At 51.1% G+C, this 25,894-nt stretch overlaps 2 protein-coding genes across 11 annotated transcripts in view; one reads left to right on the top strand and one right to left on the bottom strand.

The window, feature by feature from the left end:
- The window catches only part of SUGP2 (SURP and G-patch domain containing 2), a 45,947-nt gene extending 45,631 nt beyond the window's left edge, over positions 1-316 (bottom strand). For all 3 annotated transcript variants that reach the window (XM_033196700.1, XM_033196702.1, XM_033196698.1), the window contains exon 1: positions 192-316. The gene's annotated coding sequence lies outside the window, so the exon portion shown is untranslated. The remainder of the gene's footprint in view (positions 1-191) is intronic.
- On the top strand, positions 10-24,334 carry ARMC6 (armadillo repeat containing 6). Of its 8 annotated transcripts, none has more exons than XM_033196704.1 (9): positions 226-361; positions 1,703-1,757; positions 7,514-7,680; positions 8,821-8,903; positions 17,433-18,006; positions 19,986-20,155; positions 21,117-21,248; positions 21,650-21,787; positions 23,569-24,334. In XM_033196704.1, exons 2-9 carry the CDS (start codon positions 1,711-1,713, stop codon positions 23,779-23,781), a joined length of 1,524 nt encoding a protein of 507 aa, XP_033052595.1. In that variant the 5' UTR covers positions 226-361; positions 1,703-1,710; the 3' UTR covers positions 23,782-24,334. The 8 variants fall into 8 exon arrangements, with proteins under 8 accessions (XP_033052600.1, XP_033052595.1, XP_033052601.1 ...); XM_033196708.1 differs by having other exon boundaries at positions 278-361; positions 7,489-7,680; XM_033196705.1 differs by having other exon boundaries at positions 314-444; positions 19,986-20,131.
- Positions 24,335-25,894: the final 1,560 nt, after the last annotated feature.

Below are 25,894 nucleotides of genomic sequence, written 5' to 3'. Positions count from 1 at the left end.
CGCCGAGTCCTGGTGCGCAGGCGCGGGCCGCCGCTGCCCGGCTCTCTTGCGCAAGCGCGGTGGCTGCTTCTTTTGGGCGGACGCTCCGGAAGCAAAACATTTCCCTGCTGGGGGCGGCAACCACCGTGAGCGTCCCGTAAAGGGCGGCAAAGACGCCTCCGTCGCTCACGAGGTGGCCTTGTTGTCTTTACCTTGGTTTGCGGTCGTCCTTGGTTATCGTGAGCCGTCCGCAGGGCTCTGGGAGGCCGAGCCTGGGGGCGCCACGGCGCCTGCGCGCGTACGGCGGCCGGAAGGGGCTAGAGGCAGCGCCCTGGGTGACAGCCGTGCGCCCCACCTTTCCCCACGTGGCCGCGAAGACCGGGTGAGACGCGGCGGCTGCTGAAGCCTGTCGCGCGCGGATTGGGGAGTGGGGGCGCCGTAGGGTCGGGCTGGCGCGACCGTCGGGTACGTGGTTTTGGGGGAAAAAATTGAAAGAATTTTACAGAAGCCGCCTGGGGATAAAATCCCCGGCTTCTCTGGCCTTCGCGTTCTTTTCATTCATTTTGTTTATTCATTCATTACTTGTGCACTGAGTGCCTGCTGCGTGTCGGGCCCCGTCCTAGGCAGTGGGGACAAGGAGGCTACAGGGTACAAATAATTGAGTGAACGATGTCGCTCTACATACGGGTGATGGTGTGCAAATAATAAAAGAGTGATGGGACGGGAGAGCAGGGCTGCTGTTTACCTGGAAGTGGTTTTGAAGGGTGTCTCTTGAGTGCTGGGAAGGATGAGAAAGGCGGGGAAGAGCAGCTGGGAAGGCTTAGGTAGAGAAAGTGCCCTTAAGGAGGCTGAGTTTTGTTCTGAGAGGGTTGGGAAGCCACTACTGGGCTTTGAGTGAGTGAGGTGGAGTCGAGGCTCTGGCAGTGGCAGGTGAGGCCGCCCTTAGGGGAGGCTGGTGTTTGAACCAGAGTGGGTGTGGCTGGTAGAAGGAGTTATGGATGGAGTCTTTTAGGGTCCCCAGCATATCATGGCACACTTTTCTAATTTTCTTTTGAGACAGAGTCTCTTTCTGTCGCCCAGGCTAGAGTGCAGTGGCATGATCTCGACTCACTGCAACCTCTATCTCTCGGGTTCAAGGCATTCCCCTGCCTCAGCCACCCGAGTAGCTGGGACTACAGGTGCGCAACACTGCATCCGGCTAAATTTTGTATTTTTTAGTAGAGACGGGGTTTCTCCCTGTTGCCTAGGCAGGTCTCAAACTCCTGGCCTCAAGTGATCTGCCTGCATTGGCCCCCCAAAGTGCTGGGATTGCAGGCATGAGCCACCGCGCCCGGCCCCCCTTATTTTTTCTTTTGAGACAGAGTCTTGCTGTTGCCCAGGCTGGAGTGCAGTGGCGAGATCTCTGCTCACCGCAACCTCCACTTCCCAGGTTCAAGCGATTCTCCTGCCTCAGCCTACTGAGTAGCTGGGATTACAGATGTGCACTATCTTGCCTGGCTAATTTTTTGTATTTTCAGCAGAGACAGGATTTCGCTATGTTGGCCAGGCTGGTCTCAAATTCCTGACCTCAAGTGATCTACCTGCCACAGCCTCCCAAAGCGCTGGGATTATAAGCGTGAGCCACCACACCTGGCCAGCACAGTTTTCTTGAGCAGAATCCTGGCTGAGAGAAGGAAACTGGCTGCCAGTTAGGGGCCTTACTCACCTTCTGTTTTACTCTCAGCATGCCTGATGGATCACAGGGACTGGTACTGCTTTCAGCCTAAGCTGTTCTCCAGGTAATTCTTACTTGGCCATCCCTAGGCACCATTTTATGTGTTTCAAATCTGTATTTTCCTCCCCCAACCCAGCCCTGTGCCAGATCTAGGGGACCTTGGAGGACTCAAGTCAGGGGTGGTCACAGAGCCAGACCTCCCCAACTCACCTCAGGAGTGGGTGGAAGGGAAGGGTTGTGGGTTGGGGAGAGGAGGCCAGAGAGCACGGGCTCTGAGTAGCCAGGAAAGGCAGCCACTTGGAAGGGCTGACAGAAGCTCTGCAGAGGACTGAGAATCTGAAGTATATGAGACAGGTGTCAATCAATTTAGAAAGTTTGTTTTGCTAAGGTTAAGGACATGTCCATGACAGCCTCAGGAGGTCCTGACAACATGTGCCCAAGGTGGTTGGGGCACAGCTTGCTTTTATACATTTCAGGGAGACGTGAGACATAAATGAGTACATGTAAGATGGTCACAGGTAGACTGCGTTCTTTTGAGTCTTTGGTCAGCCTTTCACTGAATACACGATTTACATGGGGGACAGGGCAGGTAGAGGAATAGTCATTTATGCCTCAGTCCGACTCATGAATCTGCTGTTTTTTGCTTGTTTTTTGTTTTGTTTTTGAGACAGAGTCTCGCTCTGTCGCCCAGGCTGGAGTGCAATGGCACGATCTCGGCTCACTGCAACCTCCGCCTCCTGGGTTCAAGCCATTCTCCTGCCTCAGCCTCCCCAGTAGCTGGGATTACAGGCGCCCCACTAATTTTTGTGTATTTAGTAGAGACGGGGTTTTGCCATGTATTTAGTAGAGGCGGGGGTTGGCCAGGCTGGTCTTGAACTCCTGACCTCAGGTGATCTGCCTGCCTTGCCCTCCCAAAGTGCTGGGATTATAGGCGTGAGCCACCACTCCCAGCCTTACTTGCTTATTTTTATTTTATAAGGTGGGTTTGTGTGTATACACACACACACACACACACATTTTTTGTTTTGTTTTTGTTTTTTTTTTGAGACAGAGTCTCGCTCTGTCACCCAGGCTGGAGTGCAGTGGCCAGATCTCAGCTCACTGCAAGCTCCGCCTCCCGGGTTTCACGCCATTCTCCTGCCTCAGCCTCCCGAGTAGCTGGGACTACAGGCGCCGCCACCTCGCCCGGCTAGCTTTTTGTATTTTTAGTAGAGACGGGGTTTCACCGTGTTAGCCAGAGATGGTCTCGATCTCCTGACCTCGTGATCCGCCCGTCTCGGCCTCCCAAAGTGCTGGGATTACAGGCTTGAGCCACCGCGCCCGGCCCACACACACATTTTTTAAGAGATGTGGTCTCACTATGTTGCCCCAGGCTGGTCTCAAACTCCTGTGCTCAAGTGATCCCCCCACCTTAGCCTCCCAAGTTGCTGAGATTACAGGCACAAGTCGTTGCTCAGTTCTTTTTGTTTTTAAACAGACTAGCACTTTGAGCTATAATTTACATACCATAATAGCCACTCATTTGATTTAGTAATTTTTTTTTTCTTCTGGAGACAGGGTCTCCCTCTGTCACCCAGACTAGAGTGCAGTGGCCCAATCATAGGTCACTGCAGCCTTGAACTCCTGGGCTCAAATGATCCTCGTGCTTCAGCCTCCCAAGTAACTTCAACCATAGGCAAATGCCACCACACCCGATTTAATTTTTAATTTTTTTTTTTTGTAGACACAGGACCCCCTATGTTGTCCTTGCTGGTCTCAAACTCCAGGCTTCAAACAGTCCTCCCACCTTGGCCTCCTAAAGCACTGGGATCACAGGTGTGAGCCACCATACCTGGCCTGATATAGTGATTTTATGTTTTCACAGAATGGTACAACCATCATCACTATCTAATTCAAGAACGTTTTCATCACCCAAAAGGAAATCCTATACCCATTAGAAGTTATTCCCCATTCCCTCTCCTCCAGTCCCTGGCAACACCCAATCTGCTTTCTGTGTCTATTTGTCTATTCTGGACATTTCATATCATTGGAATCGTGCAATATGAGGCCTTTTGTGTCTGGACGAGACATCATGTTTTTGAGGTCCATCCCCATTGTAACATGCTTCAGCACCTCATTCATTTTTCTGGCTGAGTAATATTCCATCGTGCACACAGACCATTTTGTTTATCCATTCATCTGTTGGTAGACTCCCTCTCCTTTTCTTTGTTCTTGTGATTTATTTGTTGAAAACTCTGGGTGTTTGTCCTCTAGCTGATGTTCTCTTCCCAAAATCCCAAAAAGTAGGTATTTTGCAGATCATATCCCCATGGTGTTGGTTAAGGTGTCAGAGCTGTGCTGTGCAATACCGTAGTCGCTCGTCACACATGGCTATTTACATTAACATAAATTAAAATGAAATAAAATTACACACTCAGTTCCTCAGCTACACTGCCACACTTCAGCTGTGTGATAGCCACAGAGGCCAATGGCATCTGTACTAGGCAGTGCATATAGAGAACGTTTCATCATAGCAGAAAGTGCCCTGAATGCATGATCAGATTCAGGTTTGAGATTTTGGCACGATGACTTCAGAGGTGCATTTTGTTCTTGTTCAGGAGGTAGGTGTTGCTGGTTTCTCTTTTGATGACGTGAGATCAAGCAGTAGATTCAGTTCCTGTCCACTCTTGTTAAGCTCCCTTGCTAATTTTACACCTGATGGTTTTGGATCCTGTGGGATCATTATCTGTTTCTCTCCTGTCTCGGCTGATCAGCTGGAATTGGAAGTGGAACTTTTCCTCGTCCTCTTTTTGTAACCTGGGACCCATTTGTACAAGGGAGGCAGGTTAAGTGCTAGATTCTTTTTTTTTTTTTTTTTTGAGACGGAGTCTCACTCTGTCACCCAGGCTGGAGTGCAATGGCGCGATCTTGGCTCACTGCAAGCTCTGCCTCCCAGGTTCACGCCATTCTCCTGCCTCAGCCTTCCAAGTAGTTGGGACTACGGTCGCCCACCACCACACCCGGCTAATTTTGTTTTCTTTTTGTATTTTTAGTAGAGATGGGGTTTCACCGTGTTAGCCAGGATGGTCTCGATCTTCTGACCTCATGATCCGCCTGCCTTGGCCTCCCAAAGTGCTGGGATTATAGGTGTGAGCCACCACACCCAGTCAAGTGTTAGATTCTTTCTTAAAAAAAATTGTTATCAATTATTGTAGAGACAGTGTCTCGCTACATTGGCCAGGCTGGTCTTGAACTCCTGGATCAAGTGATCCTCCCATGTCAGCCAGCCTCCTGAGTAGTAGCTGGAGTACAAGAGCATGCCACCACTCCCCACCAAGAGCTGGATTCTTGGTTGGCCAGTTTTCAGAAGCCTCAGCTGTATTTGTTTTAGTATTATCTAAAAAATAGTATTATCTAAAAAAAATCAAAAGCACAGATTTTGATTTTTTTTTTTTTTTTGAGATGTAGTCTGGCTTTATCAGCCAGGCTGGAGAGCAATGGCGTGATCTCGGCTCACTGCAACTTCCGCCTCCTGGGCTGAAGCAGTTCTTCTACCTCGGCCTCCCCTATTGCTGGGATTACAGATGTGAGCCACCACACCTGGCCCAGATTTTGATTTTCATATGTACTGGATTTTTTTTTTTTTTTTTTAAATACTCACTTATCTCATCTGTAGCTATCAGGCACCCGTTAGGGTTTGGAAGCTTCCTTGCTTCCTGGTCTCACAGGATGCCCCAGGGTGACCTGCCCCATGACTTGCTGGACCTGGAATCAGCCATTCCTCCAGTAACCCCGGCTCCTTGTTTTTAAAGATTTTATATAGAGACAGGGCCTCCCTATGTTGCCCAGGCTGGTGTCGAACTCCTGGCCTCAAGCCATCTTCCCCCCTCAGCCTCCCAAAGTGCTGGGATTACAGGAGTGAGCCACCTAGCCCTGCCCCCAGCTCCTTTTCGTGGGAGATGGTAGAAACCATACATGGTGTTAGAGGTATTCAGTACTACTGTGCTATCATTTCTTCTAGGCATTTTTAGTTGCTGTGACTAGAAAATTAAATCTTTGTTTACTTAAGAGAGAACACATGATGGGTTTATATGGATATTTCCATTTCGAATATAAGAATTCTGAGATTTTTTTCTCAACTTTGTTGAGGTATAATATGTACTTTCTTTTTTTTTTTTTTTTTTGAGACGGAGTCTCGCTCTGTCACCCAAGCTGGAGTGCACTGGCCAGATCTCAGCTCACTGCAAGCTCCGCCTCCTGGGTTCACGCCATTCTCTTGCCTCAGCCTCCCGAGTAGCTGGGACTACAGGCGCCCGCCACCTTGCCCGGCTAGTTTTTTGTATTTTTTAGTAGAGACGGGGTTTCACCGTATTAGCCAGGAAGGTCTCGATCTCCTGACCTTGTGATCCGCCCACCTCGGCCTCCCAAAGTGCTGGGATTACAGGCTTGAGCCACCGCACCCGGCCAATATGTACTTTTTTTTTGAGACGGAGTCTTGCTCTGTTGCCCAGGCTGGAGTACAGTGGTGCAGTCTCGGCTCACTGCAACCTCTGCCTCCTGGGTTCAAATGATTCTCCTGCCTCAGCCTCCCGAGTGGCTGGGATCACAGGTGCCCGCCACCATGCCCAGTTAATTTTTATATTTTTAGTAGAGATGGGATTTCACCATGCTGGCCAGGCTGGTCTTAAACTCCTGATCTCAGGTGATCCACCTGCCTCAGCCTCCCAAAGTGCTGGGATTACAGGCATGTGCCTTTGCACCCAGCGAGTATGTATTTAATATAGTGTATATCTTATACTATATATAGTACATAAATGATACAAATATATTGCATATGTTTACATCATACAACTTGACGATTTTATATGCATGCAGATTGTGAAATACTCACCTCAATCAACAGTTACCGTTTTCTTTTTTGTGGTGAGAACACTTAAGATCTACCCTCTTAGCAAATTTCAAGTATACAATACAGTATTGTTAATTATAGGGAGTTCCGAGTTTTCACTTGATTTTATGATGTTAGAATCTTTTTTTTTTTCCTTTTTGAGTCAGGGGCTTGCTCTGTTGCCTAGGTTAGAGTGCAGTGGAGCAATCTTGGCCTCCCAGTCTCAAGTGATCCTCCTACCTCAGCCTCCTAAGTAGCTGGGACTATAGGCATGTGCCACCGCACTCAACTAATTTTAATTTTAATTTTAATTTTGGTAGAGACAGAATTTCGCCATGTTGTCCAGGCTGGTCTTGAACTCCTGGGCTCAAGCAGTCCTCCTGTCTCAGCCTGCCAAAGTGTTGGGATTATAGGCATTGACCCACTGCGCCCAGCCAGAATCTTTTTTCTTTTATGCTGATTCCTAATAATATGATCATTATTATTTGCTACGTCCATAATAGTTTCAGAATAACATTACTAGTATCATTAAAGAACCACCTTTCTTAGGTAAAATATAGTAAACTCTATGTTCTCTTCTGCATTTTCTTTTTTTTGTTTTTTTTTCCCCACGTCAGGGTCTCACTCTGTGGCCAAGGCTGGAGTGTAGTAGCGTGATCATGACTCACTGCAGCCTTGACCTCCCAGGCTCAAGCGATCCTCCTGCCTTGGCCTCTCAGAGTGCTGGGATTACAGGCTAAGTCACTACGCCCGGCCTCTTCTGTATTTGTAGAAGCCCTAGGGAAGTGGGGATATCACCCTTTCCTGTGATCTAGGTGGGAAGAATTACTCCAGGGTGGTTGTAGGGCTCTGGTCCCTGGTAGATTCTTCCTAAGTGGCATTTTCATGGTGGCCAGGCCCTGCCATTGCCTGCTCACCCTTGAGGTAGCTCTCTCTTTGCCCTAACTTCTCAGCTCAGGAGCATCTATCGGCTGCACGCCAACATCAATGCAGGCGAAGATGGTCTCCAGGCGCATTGCCCAGGAGACCTTTGATGCAGCCGTGCGCGAGAACATCGAGGAGTTTGTGATGGGGCCAGAGGAGGCGGTGAAAGAGGCCGTGGAGCAGTTTGAATCGCAAGGTAGGGCGCTGTGACCGTCACCTGCCATCCGAGGCTCTCAGATGCAAGAGTGATGGGAGGGCCCTGCTGCCCCGCCCCGTTGGGGGTGCCACATGCCTGGCACAGAAACCAGGTGCCCACTGGGCCCTGTCCCCTCCAGCCTCTGCCTCAGGCAGGCTGGTTATCCTGCTCCCACCTCTCACACACCCTTTCTGTCCCTGTTTCCACCTCACCCAGATATTTATGGGCTAGATCCTTCTTATGAGTCTCATTTGATCACTTCCTTGAAGAGGTTTTCCCTGACCCTGGCCTGGGAAACGGGGCCCCTGCCTTCCTGCCCTACTCTACCCCACCTCAAGCTTACAGAGGCAGAAGCAGCAGCAGCCTGTGGAAACAGGTGGCATGTTCAGACCAGGTGCGGAGGAGTGTGGTTATGAGGGGCTGTTTGCAATGGCGTGGGCGGGGTTAGGAGACCACCCCCAGCACAACTGTCCCCCACAGAGACACTGACTGCAGGGAGCAGGAGTCCTGGGCAGGGGCCACCTGGCAGGCGCTGGACCCTGGGGCAGAGGCAGGGGGCTGGGAATGAACACCCCACACTCCCCTCCTCCTGCCTGCATCTCAAGTTCACTTCCCCATTGAACAAACCCAGGGTCCAGCCTCAGAGGTCAGAGGTCAGCCTTGCAGGCACAGAGTGGGGTATAGACCCCTAGACAGGGGCCAGTGGGACAAGCAAAAGTGTCCAGCACTGTAGGGGCTCCCTGTGGGGGTGCCAGCAGGGGCAAGAATACAGCCAGAGCCAGGACGCATGGGAGCCCCAAGGGAGAAGGCCGTGGGGTCCCTCCCTCCCCCTGTCAAGCCCACCAGGCCGCATGTGGCACCTCACCGCACAGACGTGGCCTGTAATGACAGCCTTGTGTGACAACGGCCTCACTACCACTCTGCTCCCTTTGACTGGCCCATGGCCAGTGGCAGAAATACCCAGTACCCTCTACACCCCCGTGTTGGTGTGACATGGGCGGGAAGAGGGAGGTGGGAGGCTTCTGGAGTGGGGTGGTCCCAGCAGAAGGGTCCTGAGGTGTGATTCCAGCAGGCCCATGGGAATGACAGCTGTCACTTGCTTTGTGACCCCTGTGTGCTTGCTTCCCCCACCCCCAACAGGGGTTGATCTGAGCAACATTGTAAAGATGGCGCCTAAAGTCTCTGCAGATGGACCCCAGGAGCCCACACATGACATCCTGCAGGTAGGAATGGGCATCCCACACAGCAGGTCCTGTGTCACCTCTGTCTGGGGGCACCTCTTCCCTGTTTCCTGGATGGCAGAATGCAGGCTGTGAAGGTCATGCCCTTTCCAGCATGCATGGGCAAGCTCGAGTTTGCAGCCAGGTCTCTGAGTCCACATCTGAGGGCGGCATGCCTTCCAATGCAGGGGACACCAAGCTCCTCGGGTGGCATGTATGCTGAAATCAGGTGGATGGCTTGATTGTCCCTGCTGCTGGAAGCCCAGAGTCAGGGACACCATAGAGGGGCCCCCTGGCTTCCCAGAGACAGATGGACAGGACTCACAGGACGAGAGAGTGGGCTCACAGTAAGGCTGTCACTTACTGAACACCGACTGTTTACAGCACTTTCTAGCCAATCTATTAGCACTGAAGCTCACCAGTGAGGTAGGTGGTGTCATTCCTGTCTTAGTGGTAGGGAAACAGGCCAGGAGCTGGCACTTAACCTCTCCAGAGACCCAAACAAGGAAGGTAAAAGAACTTCAACGCTTTCCTTAAGGTCACCCATTGAACTTTGTAATACAGCAGAAGGCTCTGGTGTTTGAGAACCAACCGTGGACCTGGTTCTGTGCAGGTACTTTTTTCCTGCCTTCTCAGTCATTGTCCAAACAACACCTGCAAGGCTGGGATTTCCCTATTATACAGATGGGGACACTGAGATCCAAAGAGAAGAAAAGTCATTGACGTGGGAGCAGGAAGTGCAATGATAGGAGAGGAAGCTGGAAGAGATGGCTCTGGGTGTAAACCCAGCTCGCCTAAGGCATGACACTTACTTCTCCCTACCTCAGGGTCTTGCCCTCTCCTGCCTTGAGGAGGTGTTGTGAAAATTGCCTCATTGTTGTTAGTTTGCTTTTTACCTTTCTTGCCTAATAAAGATGAATTTATTATTATTATTATTATTATTATTTTGAGATAGAGTCTCACTCTGTCGCCCAAGCTGGTGTGCAGTGGCGCAATCTCAGCTCACTGCAACTTCCACCTCCCAGGTTCAAGTGATTCTCCTACCTCAGCCTCCCGAGTAGCTGGGATTATAGGCACACACCACCACACCTGGCTAATTTTTTTTTATTTTTAGTAGAGATGAGGTTTCACCATGTTGGCCAGCCTGGTCTTGAACTCCTGACCTCAGGTTATCTGCCTGCCTTGGCCTCCCAAAGTGCCAGGATTACAGGCATGAGCCATGATGCCCAGCCTGGATGAATTTCTTTTAAAATGAGTTTGTCTTCCGGCTTTTAAAATGAATTTCTTTCCAAAATCTTTGCATTGGGTGATTCATGTGTTTCCTACCCATTTGTAGATGAACTTTATATAGAAAGGATCTCAATAACAATATCATCTATATTATCTAGCAGTTACTGCTTAAGTACTTCTTAAGTGCTCAACATTATGCTAAATTCTTTTTTCTTCTTTTTTTCTTTTCTTTTCTTTTTTTTTTTTTTGAGACAGAGTATCACTCTGTTGCCCAGGCTGGAGTGCAGTGGCACGATCTCAGCTCACTGCAAGCTCCGCCTCCCGGGTTCACACCATTCTCCTGCCTCAGCCTCCTGAGTAGCTGGGACTACAGGTGCCCGCCACCATGACCGGCTAATTTTTTTGTATTTTTTAGTAGAGATGGGGTTTCACCATGTTAGCCAGGATGGTTTCTGTCTCCTGACCTCGCGATCCACCTGCGTCGGCCTCCCAAAGTGCTGGGATTACAGGTGTGAGCCACCATGCCCGGCCTTTTATTTTTTTTGAGACAGAGTCTCACTTTGCTGCTCAGGCTAGAGTACAGTGGCGCAACATGGCTCACTGCAACCTCTGCCTCCTGGGTTCAAGCGATTCTCTTGCCTCAGCCTCACAAGTAGCTGGGATTACAGGTGCACACCACCATGCCCAGCTAATTTTGTTTTGTTTTGTTTTTTTGAGACGGAGTCTCGCTCTGTCACCCAGGCTGGAGTGCAGTGGCACGATCTTGGCTCACTGCAAGCTCTGCCTCCCAGGTTCATGCCATTCTCCTGCCTTAGTCTCCCGAGTAGCTGGGACTACAGGTGCCCACCACCACACCCAGCTAATTTTTTGTATTTTTAGTAGAGACAAAGTTTCACCGTGTTAGCCAGAATGGTCTCGATCTCCTGATCTCGTGATCTGCCTGCCTTGGCCTCCCAAAGTGCTGGGATTACAGCTGTGAGCCACTATGCCTGGCCTATTATGCTAATTCTCTCTCTTTTTTTTTTTTAATAGAGACGAGGTTTCACCGTGTAGGCCAGGATGGTCTCGATCTCCTGACCTCGTGATCCACCCGTCTCGGCCTCCCAAAGTGCTGGGATTACAGGCTTGAGCCACCGCGCCTGGCCTATTATGCTAAATTCTTAAAATATGTTCTCTTAATCTGTGCTCAGCCCATTTTGCTGATGAGGTATCTCAGGCTTCCCAAAGATCAATGACCCCCACCCCAAAAGGTCAGCCGGTGAGAGGCAGAACTGGTACCTGAATCCAGGAAGCCAAGCACTGAAATTCAGGCTGTTCTACCAGCAGTACAGGAAACTCCGTGTTTGTTTATAACATTCACTCCTTTTTTTTTCTTAACTGTTCTTTTATTTATTTTTTGAGACAGAGTCCCACTCTGTTGGCCAGGCTGGAGTGCACTGCAAGTTCCTTCTCCCAGGTTCATGCAGTTCTCCTGCCTCAGCCTCCTGAGTAGCTGGGATTACAGGCATGTACCATGCCTTGCGGATTTTTGTATTTTTAGTAGAGATGGGATTTCACCACATTGGCCAGGCTGGTCTTGAACTCCTAACCTAAGTGATCCACCTGCCTTGGCCTCCCAAAGTGTTGGGATTACTGGCATGAGCCACTGTGCCCAGCCTATTTTTTTTCTTTTGTAGAGACGGGATCTTGCTATATTGCCAGGATGATCTTGAACACCTGGCCTCAAGTGACCCTCCCACTTTGCCCTGCCAAAGTGCGGGAATTACAGGTGTGAGCCAACATGCCCGGCCTTAAATTTTTTTCTTTTTTTTTTTTTGGACACAAAGTCTTGCTCTGTCACCCATGCTAGAGTGCAGTGGCAGGATCTCGGCTCACTGCAACCTCCACCTCCCGGGTTCAAGTGATGCTCGTGTCTCAGCCTCCTGAGTAGCTGGGATTACAGGTACCTGCCACCCCTGGCTAATTTTAAATTTTATTTTTCATTACAGAAGAGTGGAAATACATTCTTAGCATAAAAGATTTGAGCAATACTCAAGCGTTTATAGTAAAATCTGAAAGTCCTTGCCCTGTCCCTCACACCAGACACTGGGGTTTGCATCTCAGCAGTCAGTTCGCAACTGAACCAAGCCGCTTCTCAAATGCCCTGCGGCATAATTGACCTTGTGCATCTTGCCTCAGATGTGTAAAAAATGCTTATCTGTTGAGGGAGAAAACAATTCATTGTGATGGCCGTTGAAATTAATCTATTCGTGTCATAAGATGTATTGCAAACAGGCTTACAGAAACAGAAGGAAAATAACATCTGGAGACTGTCCAAGTAGAAACTGAGCCAGCCGGGCCACATTTATGTGTGGGAAGTTGCAGAATGAAAAGCATTAGTCACAGAGAGTGAATGACTCCAGGAGTTTAGTGACTGAAGCCCCCCTCCATGAGCAGGGTGGTGAGCACCACACAGAATTGTCATAGGTAGAACACAGCTGGCTCTGCCACCTGCATTTTAGCAACCACCTGTTGATGAAAATACTCTATAAAATATTTCAAGAGATTTATTCTGAACCAAATATGAATGACCCGTGGCCTGTGACACAGCCTCAGGAACTCCTGAGAACATGTGCCCAAGGTGGTCGGGCTACAGCTTGGTTTTATACATTTTGGGGAGACATGAGACATCAATCAATACATGTGAGATGTACATTGGTGTGGTCTGGAAAAGTAGGACAGCTGAAAGCTGGGGCTTCCAGGTTATAGGCAAATTTAAAGATTTTTCTGGCTGGTTGCTGTGACTCACATCTGTAATTTCAGCACTTTGGGAGGCCGAGGTGGTCAGATTGCATTGAGCTGAGGAGTTTGGGACCAGCCTGGCCAACATGGCAAAACCCTGTCTCTACAAAAAACACAAAAATTAGGCCAGGCGCAGTGACTCATGCCTGTAATTCTAGCACTTTGGGAGTCCAGGCAGATGGATCACCTGAGGTTAGTGTTCGAGACCAGCCTGGCCAACATGGTGAAACCCCATCTCTACTAAAAATACAAAAATTAACCGGGCATGGTGGCAGGCACCTGTAACTCCAGCTACTCAGGAGGCTGAGGTAGGAGAATTGCTTGAACCCGGGAGGCAGAGGTTGCAGTGAGCTGAGATTGTGCCATTGCACTCCAGCCTGGGTGACAAGAGTGAAATTGCATCTCAAAAACAAAAACAAAAATCAGCTGGGCATGGTGGTGGATGCTTGTAATCCCAGCTACTTGGGAGGCTAAGGCAGGAGAATCTCTTGAACCCAGGAGGTGGAGGTTGCAGTGAGCCAAGATCATGCCACTGCATTCCAGCCTGGGCAACAGAATGAGACTCAGAAAAAAAAAAAAAAAAGATTTTCTGATTGAAACAGTTATTATCTAAAGACTTAGAATCAATAGAAAGGAATATTTTGCTTAAGATGGGTTGTGGAGACCAAGGTTTTATCAAGGAGATGAAGCCTCCAGGTAGCAGGCTTCATTGAAAATAGATTGTAAATGTTTCTTATTAGACTTAAAAAGGTGCCAGACTCTTAGTTAATTCTCTCCTGAATGAAGGAAAAAATCTGGAAAGGGAATCTCTGTAGAATGTAGCTTGCCCCCACAAGAGATAGCTTTCCTGGGCCATTTCAAAATATGTCAAAGAAATATATTTTAGGATAAAATACTTTGATTTCTTTCCATACTGTATTAGCATTAGGCTGGAAGTTGGTGTCTTATTGCTACAAAAAAGTCTTAAGATGGTCAGTTGTGTCTGACTTCCAAAGGCAGGAAGATAAAATGGGACATATTTGACCCCCACTTCCCATCATGACCTGAACTAGTTTTTCAGGTTACCTTTGGAATGCCTTTGGCCCAGAGAAGGGGTCCTTAGAATGGATGGGGACTTAGATTGTTTTCTTTTTTTTTTTTTGAGACAAGGTCTCACCTTGATACCCAGCTACAGTGCAGTGGTGTAATCTTGGCTCACTGAAACCTCTGCTTCCCGGGCTCAAGCAGTTCTTCAGCCTCAGCCTCCCATGTAGCTGGGGCTACAGGTGTGAGCCACCAACACCTGGCTAATTTTTGTATTTTTTTTTAGAGGCAGAGTTTTACCGTGTTGCCCAGGCTGGTCTTGAACTCCTGAGCTGAAAGTGATCCACCTGCCTTGGCCTCCCAAAGTGATGGGATTACAAGGATGAGCCACCATGCCCGGCCAAGAATTTTATTTTTAGTTTACACGTCCTTGCTAACATAGTAATTTCTTGTGAAAAACTTGGTAGTTCTAACTTCAGTACTGTGCATCCTCAAAGGCATTACTGTCAGGAGCTTTTCAAGTTTCTTACAGTGTTTCTGCTGAAATGCTACACCACTGTTTGTTATGTAAAATATGCATAAAAACATTTACCATTGTAACCATTTTTTTTTTATTTTTTTGAGACAGAGTCTTGCTGTGTTGCCCAGGCTGGAGTGCAGTGGCCAGATCTCAGCTCACTGCAAGCTCCGCCTCCCGGGTTTACGCCATTCTCCTGCCTCAGCCTCCCGAGTAGCTGGGACTACAGGCGCCTGCCACCTCGCCTGGCTAGTTTTTTTTTTTTTTTAATTTTTTAGTAGAGACGGGGTTTCACCATGTTAGCCAGGATGGGATTGTAACCATTTTTAAATGTAGAGTTCAGTGTCATTAAGTACATTCATAATGTTGTACTTTATGACCATCCATCTCGTCTTGCAATACTGAAACAAACTCCGTGTTCCTCTTCCCCTCGGCCCCCAGCAGCCATCATTCTGCCTTCTGTTGCTGTAAATTTGACTACTCCAGGGACCTCATATAAATGGAATCAATCACAGGCGGGGTGCCGTGGCTCATGCCTGTAATCCCAGCATTTTGGGAGGCCAAGGTGGGCAGATCACTTTGAGGTCAGGAGTTCGAGACCAGCCTGGCCAACATGGTGAAACCCTGTCTTCACTGAAAATACAAAAATTATCCGGGCATGGTGGCACATACCTGTAGTCCCAGCTGCTCAGGAGGCTGAAGTGGGAAGATCGCTTGAACCCGGGAGATGGAGGTTGCAGTGAGCCGAGATGGCACCACTCCACTCCAGCCTGGGTGACAGAGGAAGACTCCATCTAAAAAAAAAAAGTTTTTTTTAAATAAATGGAATCACAGGCTGGGCGCGGTGGCTCACACCTGTAATCGAAGCACTTTGGGAGGCCAAGGCGGGCAGATCACCTGAGGTCGGGAGTTCAAGACCAGCCTGACTAACATGGAGAAATCCTGTCTGTACTAAAAATACAAAAAAATTAGCTGGGCATGGTGGCACATTTCTGTAATCCCAGCAACTTGGAAGGCTGAGGCAGGAGACTCACTTGAGCCCATAAGGCGGAGGTTGCAGTGAGCTGAGATTATGCCATTGCACTCCAGCCTGGGTGATAAGAGCAAAAGTCTTCTCAAAAACAAAACAAAACAAAACAAAAATAAACAAATGGAATCACAGTATTTGTCTTTTGGTGACTGTCTTATTTCACTTAGCATAATGTCCTCAAGGTACATCCATGGTATATTATGTGACTAAATTGCTTTGTTGTCGTTGTAGTGTTTTTTTTTTCTTTTTGGAGACAGTCTCACTCTGTCGTCCAGGCTGGAGTGCAATGGCACAATCTTAGCTCACTGCAGCCTCCAACCTCTTGGCTCTGATGAATCATGCTGCTGTGAACATGAGTGTACAGGTATCTCTTTGAGACTGTGCTTTCAGTTGTCTTGAATGTATCCCCAGAAGTGGAACTGCTGGATCATACAGTAATTCTATGATTTTCTTTTTTGAGGTGAGTGCTCCATATGTTGCCCAGGCTGGTCTTGAACTCCTGGGCTCAAGCGATCCTCCTGCCTTGGCCTCCCAAAGTGCTGGGATTACAGGCACAAGCCACCAAGTCTGTCTCCTCTGTAGGTTTGAATTGCATTTTTCCTAATGATTAGTGATATTGAGCGTCTTTTCATGTGTTAGTGGCCATTTGTATGTATTCTTTGTAGTAATGTCTATTCTAGTCATGCACACTGGTGTTAACTTTTATTGTTTTTTGTTTTTCAGTTCTAATCTCATTTTAGCAAAAATTTATCTTTTTAAATATCCTGTTGCATTGTAACATATACTCAGGTCCACGAATCTGAGCTTAGTGAAGACTATCAGATAGGCTTCTTTGTTTTTTGTGTCAGTCAATGCCAAATCAAAGCCGTTTGGGCTGGTGGTTTCTGTAGAACCACCCTGACTCAGTCTGGGTGCAAATAATCTCCTACACTCCAGGCTCACAGATTCATCTTTGGCTCATGCTAAGATATGTGCCAAGGTCGTGTAGTTGAATGGCAGCTAAACTTGTCTGAGGTGTTTAAAGCTTTTTCTCCCCAATGGCTTAGAGCTGAATTTGGGTAAATCTGCTTCTGTATAGTATAACCACATTTGGCAGGGGCTCAGTAAATGTTTGTGGAGTGAATGAGAGAGATGAAAGGAGACATCAGGATGGGTATATCTGGTGAATGTGGCTTTCTCTTTCCTTGGAGAACTAACCATTGATGGGTGTGCCAATTTGTTATGGCTGTGTGACAACCCAAAACAACAGGTGTCTTATTGTTTCTTGTGATTCTGCCTGGTTGGGCTCAGCTGAACGGTTCTTCTGCTGGTATCGCTTAGGTCCTCTAGATGGAAAGTAGGGCTGGAATTTTTTTTTTTTTTTTTTTTTTTTGAGACGGAGTCTCGCTCTGTCGCCCAGGCTGGAGTGCAGTGGCCGGATTTCAGCTCACTGCAAGCTCCGCCTCCCGGGTTCACGCCATTCTCCTGCCTCAGCCTCCGAGTAGCTGGGACTACAGGCGCCCGCCACCTCGCCCGGCTAGTTTTTTTTTTGTATTTTTTAGTAGAGACGGGGTTTCACTGTGTTAGCCAGGATGGTCTCGATCTCCTGACCTCATGATCCGCCCGCCTCGGCCTCCCAAAGTGCTGGGATTACAGGCTTGAGCCACCGCGCCCGGCCTGGAATGTTTAATATGTCTGCATTTATGTGTGCAGCCCCTCACAGGGACACTGAACTGTCTTTCTCTGTGTGTATGTGTGTGTCCGTGTCAGTCTTCCACCCTATGGCCTCTGAAGCTCAAAGCTCCTAGAAGCACAGGTCTGGAAGTTGCCAGAGCTGTAACTGACCCCACATCACTTCCACTACAGGCCCAGATCCCTGGGGAGGGAACCTTGCAGGGATCCAGACACTGTTGCTGTGGCCATGGGCTCCTCTTGCCTGAGCTGATGCTGAGGTTTCTCCCATGTCTCCCAGACGCTCAGTGACCTCCAAGAGTCTGTGGCCACCTCTCGCCTCCAGGAGGTGTCAGCACACCTCACCCGCTTCTGTGACCAGTGCAAGCAGGACAAGGCCTACCACTTCCTCGCAGCCCAGAAGGGGGCCTACCCCATCATCTTCACTGCCTGGAAGCTGGCCACTGCAGGTGACCAGGGCCTTCTGCTCCAGTCCCTCAATGCCCTGTCAGTGCTGACTGATGGCCAGCCAGATCTCCTGGACACCCAGGGCCTGCAGCTCCTGGTGGCCACACTGACCCAGAATGCTGATGAGGCCAACCTGACCTGCTCTGGGATCCGCTGTGTGCGTCACGCTTGCCTGAAACATGAACAGAATCGGCAAGACCTGGTGAAAGCTGGCGTGCTGCCCCTGCTGACTGGCGCCATCGCCCATCATGGCCACCATGCTGATGTGGTCAGGGAGGCCTGCTGGGCCCTGCGTGTCATGACCTTCGATGATGACATCCGTGTGCCCTTTGGCCACGCCCACAACCATGCCAAGATGATTGTGCAGGAGAACAAAGGCTTGAAGGTGCTCATCGAAGCTACCAAAGGTAAGAGCTGGGGGCCAATATGAACCAGCAAACAAAGGCGGGCGGGTCAGATGTGACCAGAGTGAAGGGGTCAGAGATCAGAACTGCTTCAGGCACGGCAGGCTCAAGGTTCCACTCACCCCTTGGCTTAGACCCACCTGCATGGCAGCCCTCGTGAAGAGTCTCCCCATGCTTTCTAGTGGCTCCAGGAGAATTCCAGGCCAGCACTCATGGGCTAGGAGCAGGCCACAATCCCATCTCTGGAGCTTCTGGGGAAGGGGCTTGCTGTGTCCAACTCCAGGGACTGAGTAGGGAAGGGGGACCTCCCCAGAGGGAAATAAGAGGACTAGGGGAGGCTGGCTGGTACGCACTGTGGCAGTCTCAGGTAGATGTGTACAAGCTTGATCATATTCATCCACAAATCCTTAGGCATATTCATGTGTCTGGCTCCAGGGTGACCATGGTGAGCCAGCCCTGGGAGGTCACAGTGCTGACCGTCAAGACCCTAAAGCTTCTGTCTTAACCCCTACCCCCATTCCATCCACTGAACCCACTAGAAAAGTCCTGATTGACACACAGAAGGTGTCAGAAGGATGAGATCCCCTTTCCTGCCTGCCCGTCGCTCTGGCTCTGTGGCCAGGCCTGTGTAGGGGTTCTGGCTCTGTCTGCTGAGGAAGTGAGCCCACCTCAGTCTCCCACACCTCCAGCAAAGCTGAAAATGAGTCTTGACTTTCTGCAAAGTCAGACTGCTTTTCCAGGAGTTAGCTCACACCTTTCCTGTTTTATTTATAGGAGCTCCAAGCAGTTAGGTTTCTGCCAGGGAGACAGGATATGTATATATGAAGAGATTTTTTGGTAAGGAATGGGGTCATGGAATTGTGGCAAGTCTGTACTCCATAGGACAGGCTGGAAACTCCTGGGCAGTCGCCTTCTCGAGAAAACACCTATTTCCTTCTAAGGACTTCAGCTGATTGAATGAGTCCCCATTCACATTGTTCAAGATCATCTCCTCCACTTAAAGGCAACTAGGCCAGGCATAGTGGCTCATGCCTGTAATGTCAGCACTTTGGAAGGCTGAAGTAGAAGGATTGTTTGGGCCCAGGAGTTCAAGACCAGCATGGGCAACATGATGAAACCCCGTCTCTACTAAAAATACAAAAGTTGCTGGGCGTGGTGGCGGGCGCCTGTAATCCCAGTTACTTGAGAGCCTGAAGCAGAAGGATCTCTTGAGCCTAGGAAGCAGAAGTTGCGGTGAGCCAAAATCACGCCACTGCACTCAAGCCTGGGTGACAAAGCGAGACTCTGTCTCAAATTAATAATAATAATAATAATAATAACAGATAGATAGATAGCTGATTGCGGATGGTAACCGTGTGGACAGAATACCTCCACGGCAACACCTAGATTGGCATTGGGTGGAACTGCAGAGGGCTACAGGTGGCCACAGGAACTGACCATCGCAGCCCTGTGTAGGTGCAGGATCTTCACCCTCTTGGCGTGAGTGCCGGCATCTGCTTCCTGGTGCAGCGCCTCTGGGCTCCATCTGCGGCTCCTGTGTTCAGTTTTGGCCACGTCAGCCCGGTCCATATGTGTCCCTCTATGGTTTTGGAGTTTCCTGTTGCACTTAGAAAAGCCATTCCTACCCCATGATCATAAAAATAGTCCTCAAATGTCCTTTTTTTTTTTTTTTTTTTTTTTTTTTTTTAGCACTATTATGGTTTTCTTTTTTTAGGTGAGACCATCAGTTGGTATGGAATTTATTTGGGGCATGATGGAAGGAAGCTGGAGGGGCACATTCCTAAGTCTTTCCAGCAGCCAGCAGGGGGCACTGCAGGCCCAGGTAGCCCCTGGTGTTCCCTGGGGCCTTCCTGCTGCCCGTGGCCACTCCAATAGGCAGAAGGGCTGGACTCTTCTAATGCAGCAGGATCCCCACCCAACCGGAGGGCCCTGCGGCTGGTTCTTCCCACCCCCACCACCACTGTCTCCCTCTCTCCCCGCAGCGTTCCTAGATAACCCTGGCATCCTGAGCGAGCTCTGTGGAACCCTGTCCCGCCTGGCCATCCGCAACGAGTTCTGCCAGGAGGTCGTCGACCTCGGGGGCCTAAGCATCCTGGTGTCCCTGCTAGCTGACTTCAGTGACCACCAGGTGGGGGACCAGAGTGGCGTTCTGGTATGAAGCCCCCCTGGCCCAGTGCATGCTGTCCCTCTGGGTCCCAGTCAGCCGGACGAGCCATAGTCAGAACAAGCAAGTCCTGCCTGCCAATCTCGGAACCAAAGTGCAGTTTTTCTTTTCACTGACCCAAGGGCAGGAACCAAAGGTCGGGGGGGAACAAACCCACCCGCTCTCCCTTACTGTCCTTTTGTACCAGGAAAAGGATGGTGGGAAGCACAGGGTGGGGGTGTGTTGGCCAAGGCTGGGATATTTGGGTTAGTTCCCACACCAAGTATCTAGGAAACTCTGCCTCAGTTTCCCTAGCTGCAGAATACAGCAGGGTCCCCTACTCATTACTCCGTTTAGCAGCCAATTATCGAGCCCTTCTCCATGTGCCCACCCACAGCAGGGAGCCAGTCAACAGGCGCCTCCCTATCCAGCTGCAGCTGCAGGAAAGCCCCCAGGGGTGCCACAGTCCTGCGCCCCCAAGCCTAGCTGGTGACGTCAGCCAGCCTCTTTCTGTGCAAGTGGCTGGGAACTGAATGGGAACCAACTTCAGCACATAAAGGGATACATTTTGCCATGTATTCCTGGGCAGTCAGGGGTCAGGGTCCTCAGGTTCCCCATTAAGGGGATCAGCAGTCCCAATAGCATCTTATCCACTGTCCTCAGTGCAGGGCAGTTAGCGCCCACCCTGGGTCTGTGGCCATGGCCAGGGGGACCCTGTGCTCTGAAGGCCAGCCTGAGTCACATGCCCCCTCTGCCCTTGTGGGGATAGGGGATCAAGTCACCTGGATGGTACCATTTGGACACAGGCAGCCTGAGCCACAGGCATCTGCCACCCCTTTTCATTAGTCACACTCTGCAGTCACACTGTACTTGTTGGTGAAACAGCAAAACAGCCCCAGATTCTGCCTCAGAGCCCTCTCCCACAATCCAGCGGCCTGGCTGGGGGTGAGTGAGCCTCTTCCTTGTGCAGGAGCTCGTGAAGCAAGTGCTGAGCACCCTGCGAGCCATCGCAGGCAACGACGACGTGAAAGACGCTATTGTCCATGCTGGTGGGACAGAGTCCATCGTGGCTGCCATGACCCAGCACCTGACCTGCCCCCAGGTACCCACCTCGGGGGGCACACAGAGTAGCAGGGTGGTGGCTGGAGTCCCAGTTCAGTTTCTGTGTCTGCATGAAGCTCTGTTCCTCTGCAGGGCCAGAGCAGGGCAGGCGAGGGTCACGGCTCTGGCTCTCAAATGCTGACCTGCCTATGCATGACTCTGGGTGTCCTGGAGTTACTACCAGCACCCTGCAAAGGTCTGACCAAGCCTAGTGCCCTTGTCACCCCTAAGAGCTTGGCTGATACTTTTGTCATCCTGCCGTCGTGCCGTTATTACACATGAGCTGCCAGAGACCCACAGAGGGGAGGCCGCAGGGTGTTCACCAGGGGTTGGCAGCCATGGCAGGATGTTGTGGAGGGTCTTTCCGCTACATCTCTGCCTTCCTGTGACTGCCCCCTGCAGGTGTGTGAGCAGAGCTGTGCAGCCCTGTGCTTCCTGGCCCTGCGTAAGCCCGACAACAGCCGCATCATCGTGGAGGGTGGCGGGGCTGTGGCAGCACTGCAGGCCATGAAGGCACACCCGCAGAAGGCTGGCGTGCAGGTGGGCAGGGCATGGGATGGAGGCAGGCAGGCTGGGTGGGGTGTGCAGGTAGGTGCCAAGAGGGCATGGGAGCAGGTGTGGTGTGTGGGTGGGTGATGGGGCAAAGGCTCAGTCCCTATCCCTGTCCCTTTCCCTGCCAGAGCCGAGCCCCACAGGGCCAACTTCTTTCTTATTTTCCAAAATGTGCTGAATTCTGCCTGCAGCTATTTCCTTTTCTGCCTTTGTTTTTTCCACATTTACTCTCCTATTTTGGGGAGGGGGAACTTTGGAGGAACTTTCTGGTGAAACCCCAGAAAGAAAGCTATAACACATCATCTCTTTTTTTGTTTTTTTTCTTTTGAGACAGTCTCACTCTGTCACCCAGGCTGGAGTGCAGTGGCGCCATCTCGGCTCACTGCCACCTCCGCATCCTGGGTTCAAGTGATTCTCCTGTCTCAGTCTCCCAAGTAGCTGGGTCCTCAGGCATGGGCCACTACGCCCGGCTAATTTTTGTAATTTTGGTAGAGACGAGGTTTCGCCATGTTAGCCAGGCTGGTCTCGAACTCCTGACTTCAGGTGATCCACTGTCTCTACCTCCCAAAGTGCTGGGATTAGAGGTGTGAGCCACCACGCCCTTAATCTCCTTTTTTTTTTTTTGAGGCAGTGTCTTACTCTTTCGCCCAGACTGGAGTGCAGTGGCGCTTTCTTGGTTCACTGCAAGCTCCGTCTCCCGGGTTCACACCATTCTCCTGCCTCAGCTTCCCAAGTAGCTGGGACTACAGGCCTGTAGTTTTTTTGTATACCGCTAATTTTTTGTATTTTTAGTAGAGACAGGGTTTCACCGTGTTAGCCAGGATGGTCTCAATCTCCTGACCTCGTGATCCACCCACCTCGGCCTCCCAGAGTGCTGGGATTACAGGCGTGAGCCACCGCGCCTGGCAATCTCCTTTCTTAAAAGTCCCTGTAGAGAGATCTGGGGAGGACGAAGTTGGGGAAGCATGGGTGGTGATCTGCCTGGGGCTTCAGAAAGGTTCCTGCCCCCTCCTTGGGCTGCTGGTCTGAGTTCTGGGTGTGGGACACCCTGTCCATACCTCCCTGGCTGAACCCAGACTCCCCCTGCAACCCCTGGGGCCCTCCTCGCCTCCTCACTCCCAGCATAGGGTCCTTGGACATACCAGGCTGGGACCCACAGGGGGCCTTTGCTCTCACTGGCTCTTACCCTGGGACACTGTCCCTTACCTGGTCTGTCCCCTTATCCACTTCTGGCCACCCTAGCCAGCAGCTTCCCACTCTGCGTGTGCTTCCCATCTGCTCTCCTGCTGGTGGTGGGAGCCACCCTGGGAAGCTTCCAGGCAGCATCCCGCACCCACCCACAGCAAGTGCATAGGGCACAAATGTCCACTGAACGTGTAGGAATGCAACTGACAGGTGCCTGTGCACAACCACTCTTTTCCTGTGGCCTCACTGCCCCCTTGCCCTAGGGCCCCTTCCTTGGCTCCGTGCCAGCCTTGGGGGACCTCAGACTCACCAACTCTGAGGCTGAGAGTTCCAAAGCCGTGGGATAGATCCTGGAGCTTCCCTGAACCTGTTTCCTTGCCCAGGAGTTGGGGGCATTAGTCTTGCCTTCTGCGGCTACCAGGAAGGTAAAGTGGAGAGATGGGTCCAGCTTGATACAGTATAGGTAACTGCTGGATATCAGCTGTGGTTATGATCACCTCCATCTTGTTATGATGAAGACCTAGAGGTCAGAGTGGACCCCACCCCAAAGCCCCATCTGGCCTCACAGCTGCTCTCTCCTACAGAAACAGGCTTGCATGCTGATCCGAAACCTGGTGGCCCACAGCCAGGCTTTCTCAAAGCCCATCCTGGACTTGGGGGCTGAAGCACTCATCGTGCAGGCCCGATCGGCCCACCGTGACTGTGAGGATGTGGCCAAGGCTGCCCTACGGGACCTGGGTTGCCATGTCGAATTCCAAGAGCTGTGGACAGGCCAGAGGGGCAACCTGGCGCCATGACCCCAGGCCCAGTCTGGGCCATGACTCTGGGTGAGTCGTGTGACTCAGGAATGGGGGTAGATCCAGGTCCTCCACTGTTCTGTCCCCTTCACAGTGAGAAGTGTTTTCCGGCAGGCCCTGGGTAAAGGGTTGGGGGAGGGAGGCAGCCTTGTAGGGAGGCACCTACACAGAAGAAAGCAGCCCCCACGTCCTAGCCACTCCTGGGTCCCAGCCTCACCTCCCTGCCAGCAGCATGGACGTTACTGTCCTTCTCCTTCCCCCTAGCTCCATGCCCTATCAGAAGGGGCAAAGGGCACGTCCCATCGCTCACTGCCGTGTCTGAAATGTGGTGGCCGCTGTGGGCCAGGCTCACGGCAGGGCAGGGGAGGCGATTCCAGTGGGGTTGGGCCCCCAGTGCCTGCTGCTTACTGCAGGTTCGTACAGGCCTCTGCTTCTCGTTTTTCTCACCTGTAAAATGGGTCTCAGATGCCCCACCCTGCTTGGCCCCAGCTTGTCTTTCTCTGGTTCTGGGCCAGCTAGGGTACCTGATAATAAAAGATCATTGGGTAAACAGTTGGAGGGGTCTCTTCCCTAGCTTGGCTGAGCATGGGGGGCTGCAGCCAGTGGCCTCAGAGTGTGGGGGAAGGACAAACATTTTGGTGGGGGGGCCATAGAGTCACTGAGGGTAGCAAAGGGGTTTTGGGAATGGCCTGGGATATAGGATCCACTGTCACCCTCGGACAGGCAGGTGCCGAGGCCATGGTCAGGATCACTGTTTCTGATGTGTACCACCCGCAGGGCCGGAGGGCTCCACATTGATCCGCTACTCAGCTCTGCAGCCTTGAGCAAGTGAAAGAACCTCTCCGAGCCTCAGTATGCTCCTTCTAAAGTGAGGAGTGGGGCAGTGATAGATCCCCCTCTGAGAGGTGTTGGGCCAGGCTGAGCACATGGGGGGTGCCCAGTTGTCTTAGGCTGGTGTCCTAGATAGCCAACCTCTTGTCTCTGAGCCTCAATTTCCCCATCTATAAGATAGACATCGGCTGGGCACGGTGGCTCACGCCTATAATCCCAGCACTGTGGGAGGCTGAGGTGGGCGGGTCACTTGAGGTCAGGAGTTCGAGACCAACATGGTGAAACCCCATCTCTACTAAAAAAATACAAAAATCAGCCCGGTGTGGGGATGCATGCCTGTAATCCCAGTTACTTGGGAGGCTGAGACAGGAGAAGTGCCTGAACCCGGGTGGCAGCGGTTGCAGTGAGCTGAGATCACACCACTGCACTCCAGCCTGGGCAACAGGGCGAGACTGTGTCTCAAAAAAAAAAGACATCATCGTTGTTGGCCTCAGTGACCACCCCACCCCAAGCATTCTGGGTGGGCCCAGGCAGCCATGGCCCCGCAGACCCCAGCTCTTCTGCTCTGAAGTCACACTCAGAGGTCACACCATGGTCACTAGGTGGCTTGTGTATCCCTTGTGGCCTGACGGGGGTCCAGGCAGCCTCAGGACCACTCGTGTGTGCCCCAGCCTTTTTGCCCACACCTTGGAGGCCTCTCTCCTCTTGGACCCTTGATCCTGCTTGTCATGTGCCTCCCCGAGCCCCAGGATGGCCTGGACTCAGTCCTTGACCTCAGCGAAACTCCTTTCCCAGCAGGCCCCCAGCTTCCGCGGAATCCAGCTGATGCAAACAGCTGAGGAGCGTCACCCTGGCTGCACCTCTGTGGTGTCCTCATCTCCCCTGCCCCCAGCAGGAAAGGGTGCTCTCGGCTCAGCAGGGCTGGCCCAAACCTCTGACCCAGTCACCCCACCCTGTCCCTCCTCCCTGGAGACTCCCAGGATGTGGGAGAAAGATCTCGAACCTGCCCCAGACTGCCCTGACTTACCTGCTGGGCCAGTGTGACCTTGGGTAGTCCTGTGACCTTGGGCAGTTCTCAAGCATTTGTTCATCTGTCATGTGGTGGGGAGGTGCTCCTGGGCTATTTCTAGGAAGGCCTGCAGTGCTGGCCCTGTCATTCCTGCTCCAACCTTGCTCTCAGTCTGCCCATGGCTCCCCTTTGCCCTCTACATAAAACCTGCCTGTGGTCCCAGCAACTTGGGCTAAGGTGGGAAGATCACTTGAGCCCAGGAGTCCACGGCTA

The sequence above is a fragment of the Trachypithecus francoisi genome, unplaced genomic scaffold (genome assembly GCF_009764315.1).
Source record: "Trachypithecus francoisi isolate TF-2019V2 unplaced genomic scaffold, Tfra_2.0 Lachesis_group5, whole genome shotgun sequence".
NCBI lineage: Eukaryota > Metazoa > Chordata > Mammalia > Primates > Cercopithecidae > Trachypithecus > Trachypithecus francoisi.
This window is presented reverse-complemented; position numbering and strand designations above follow the sequence as displayed.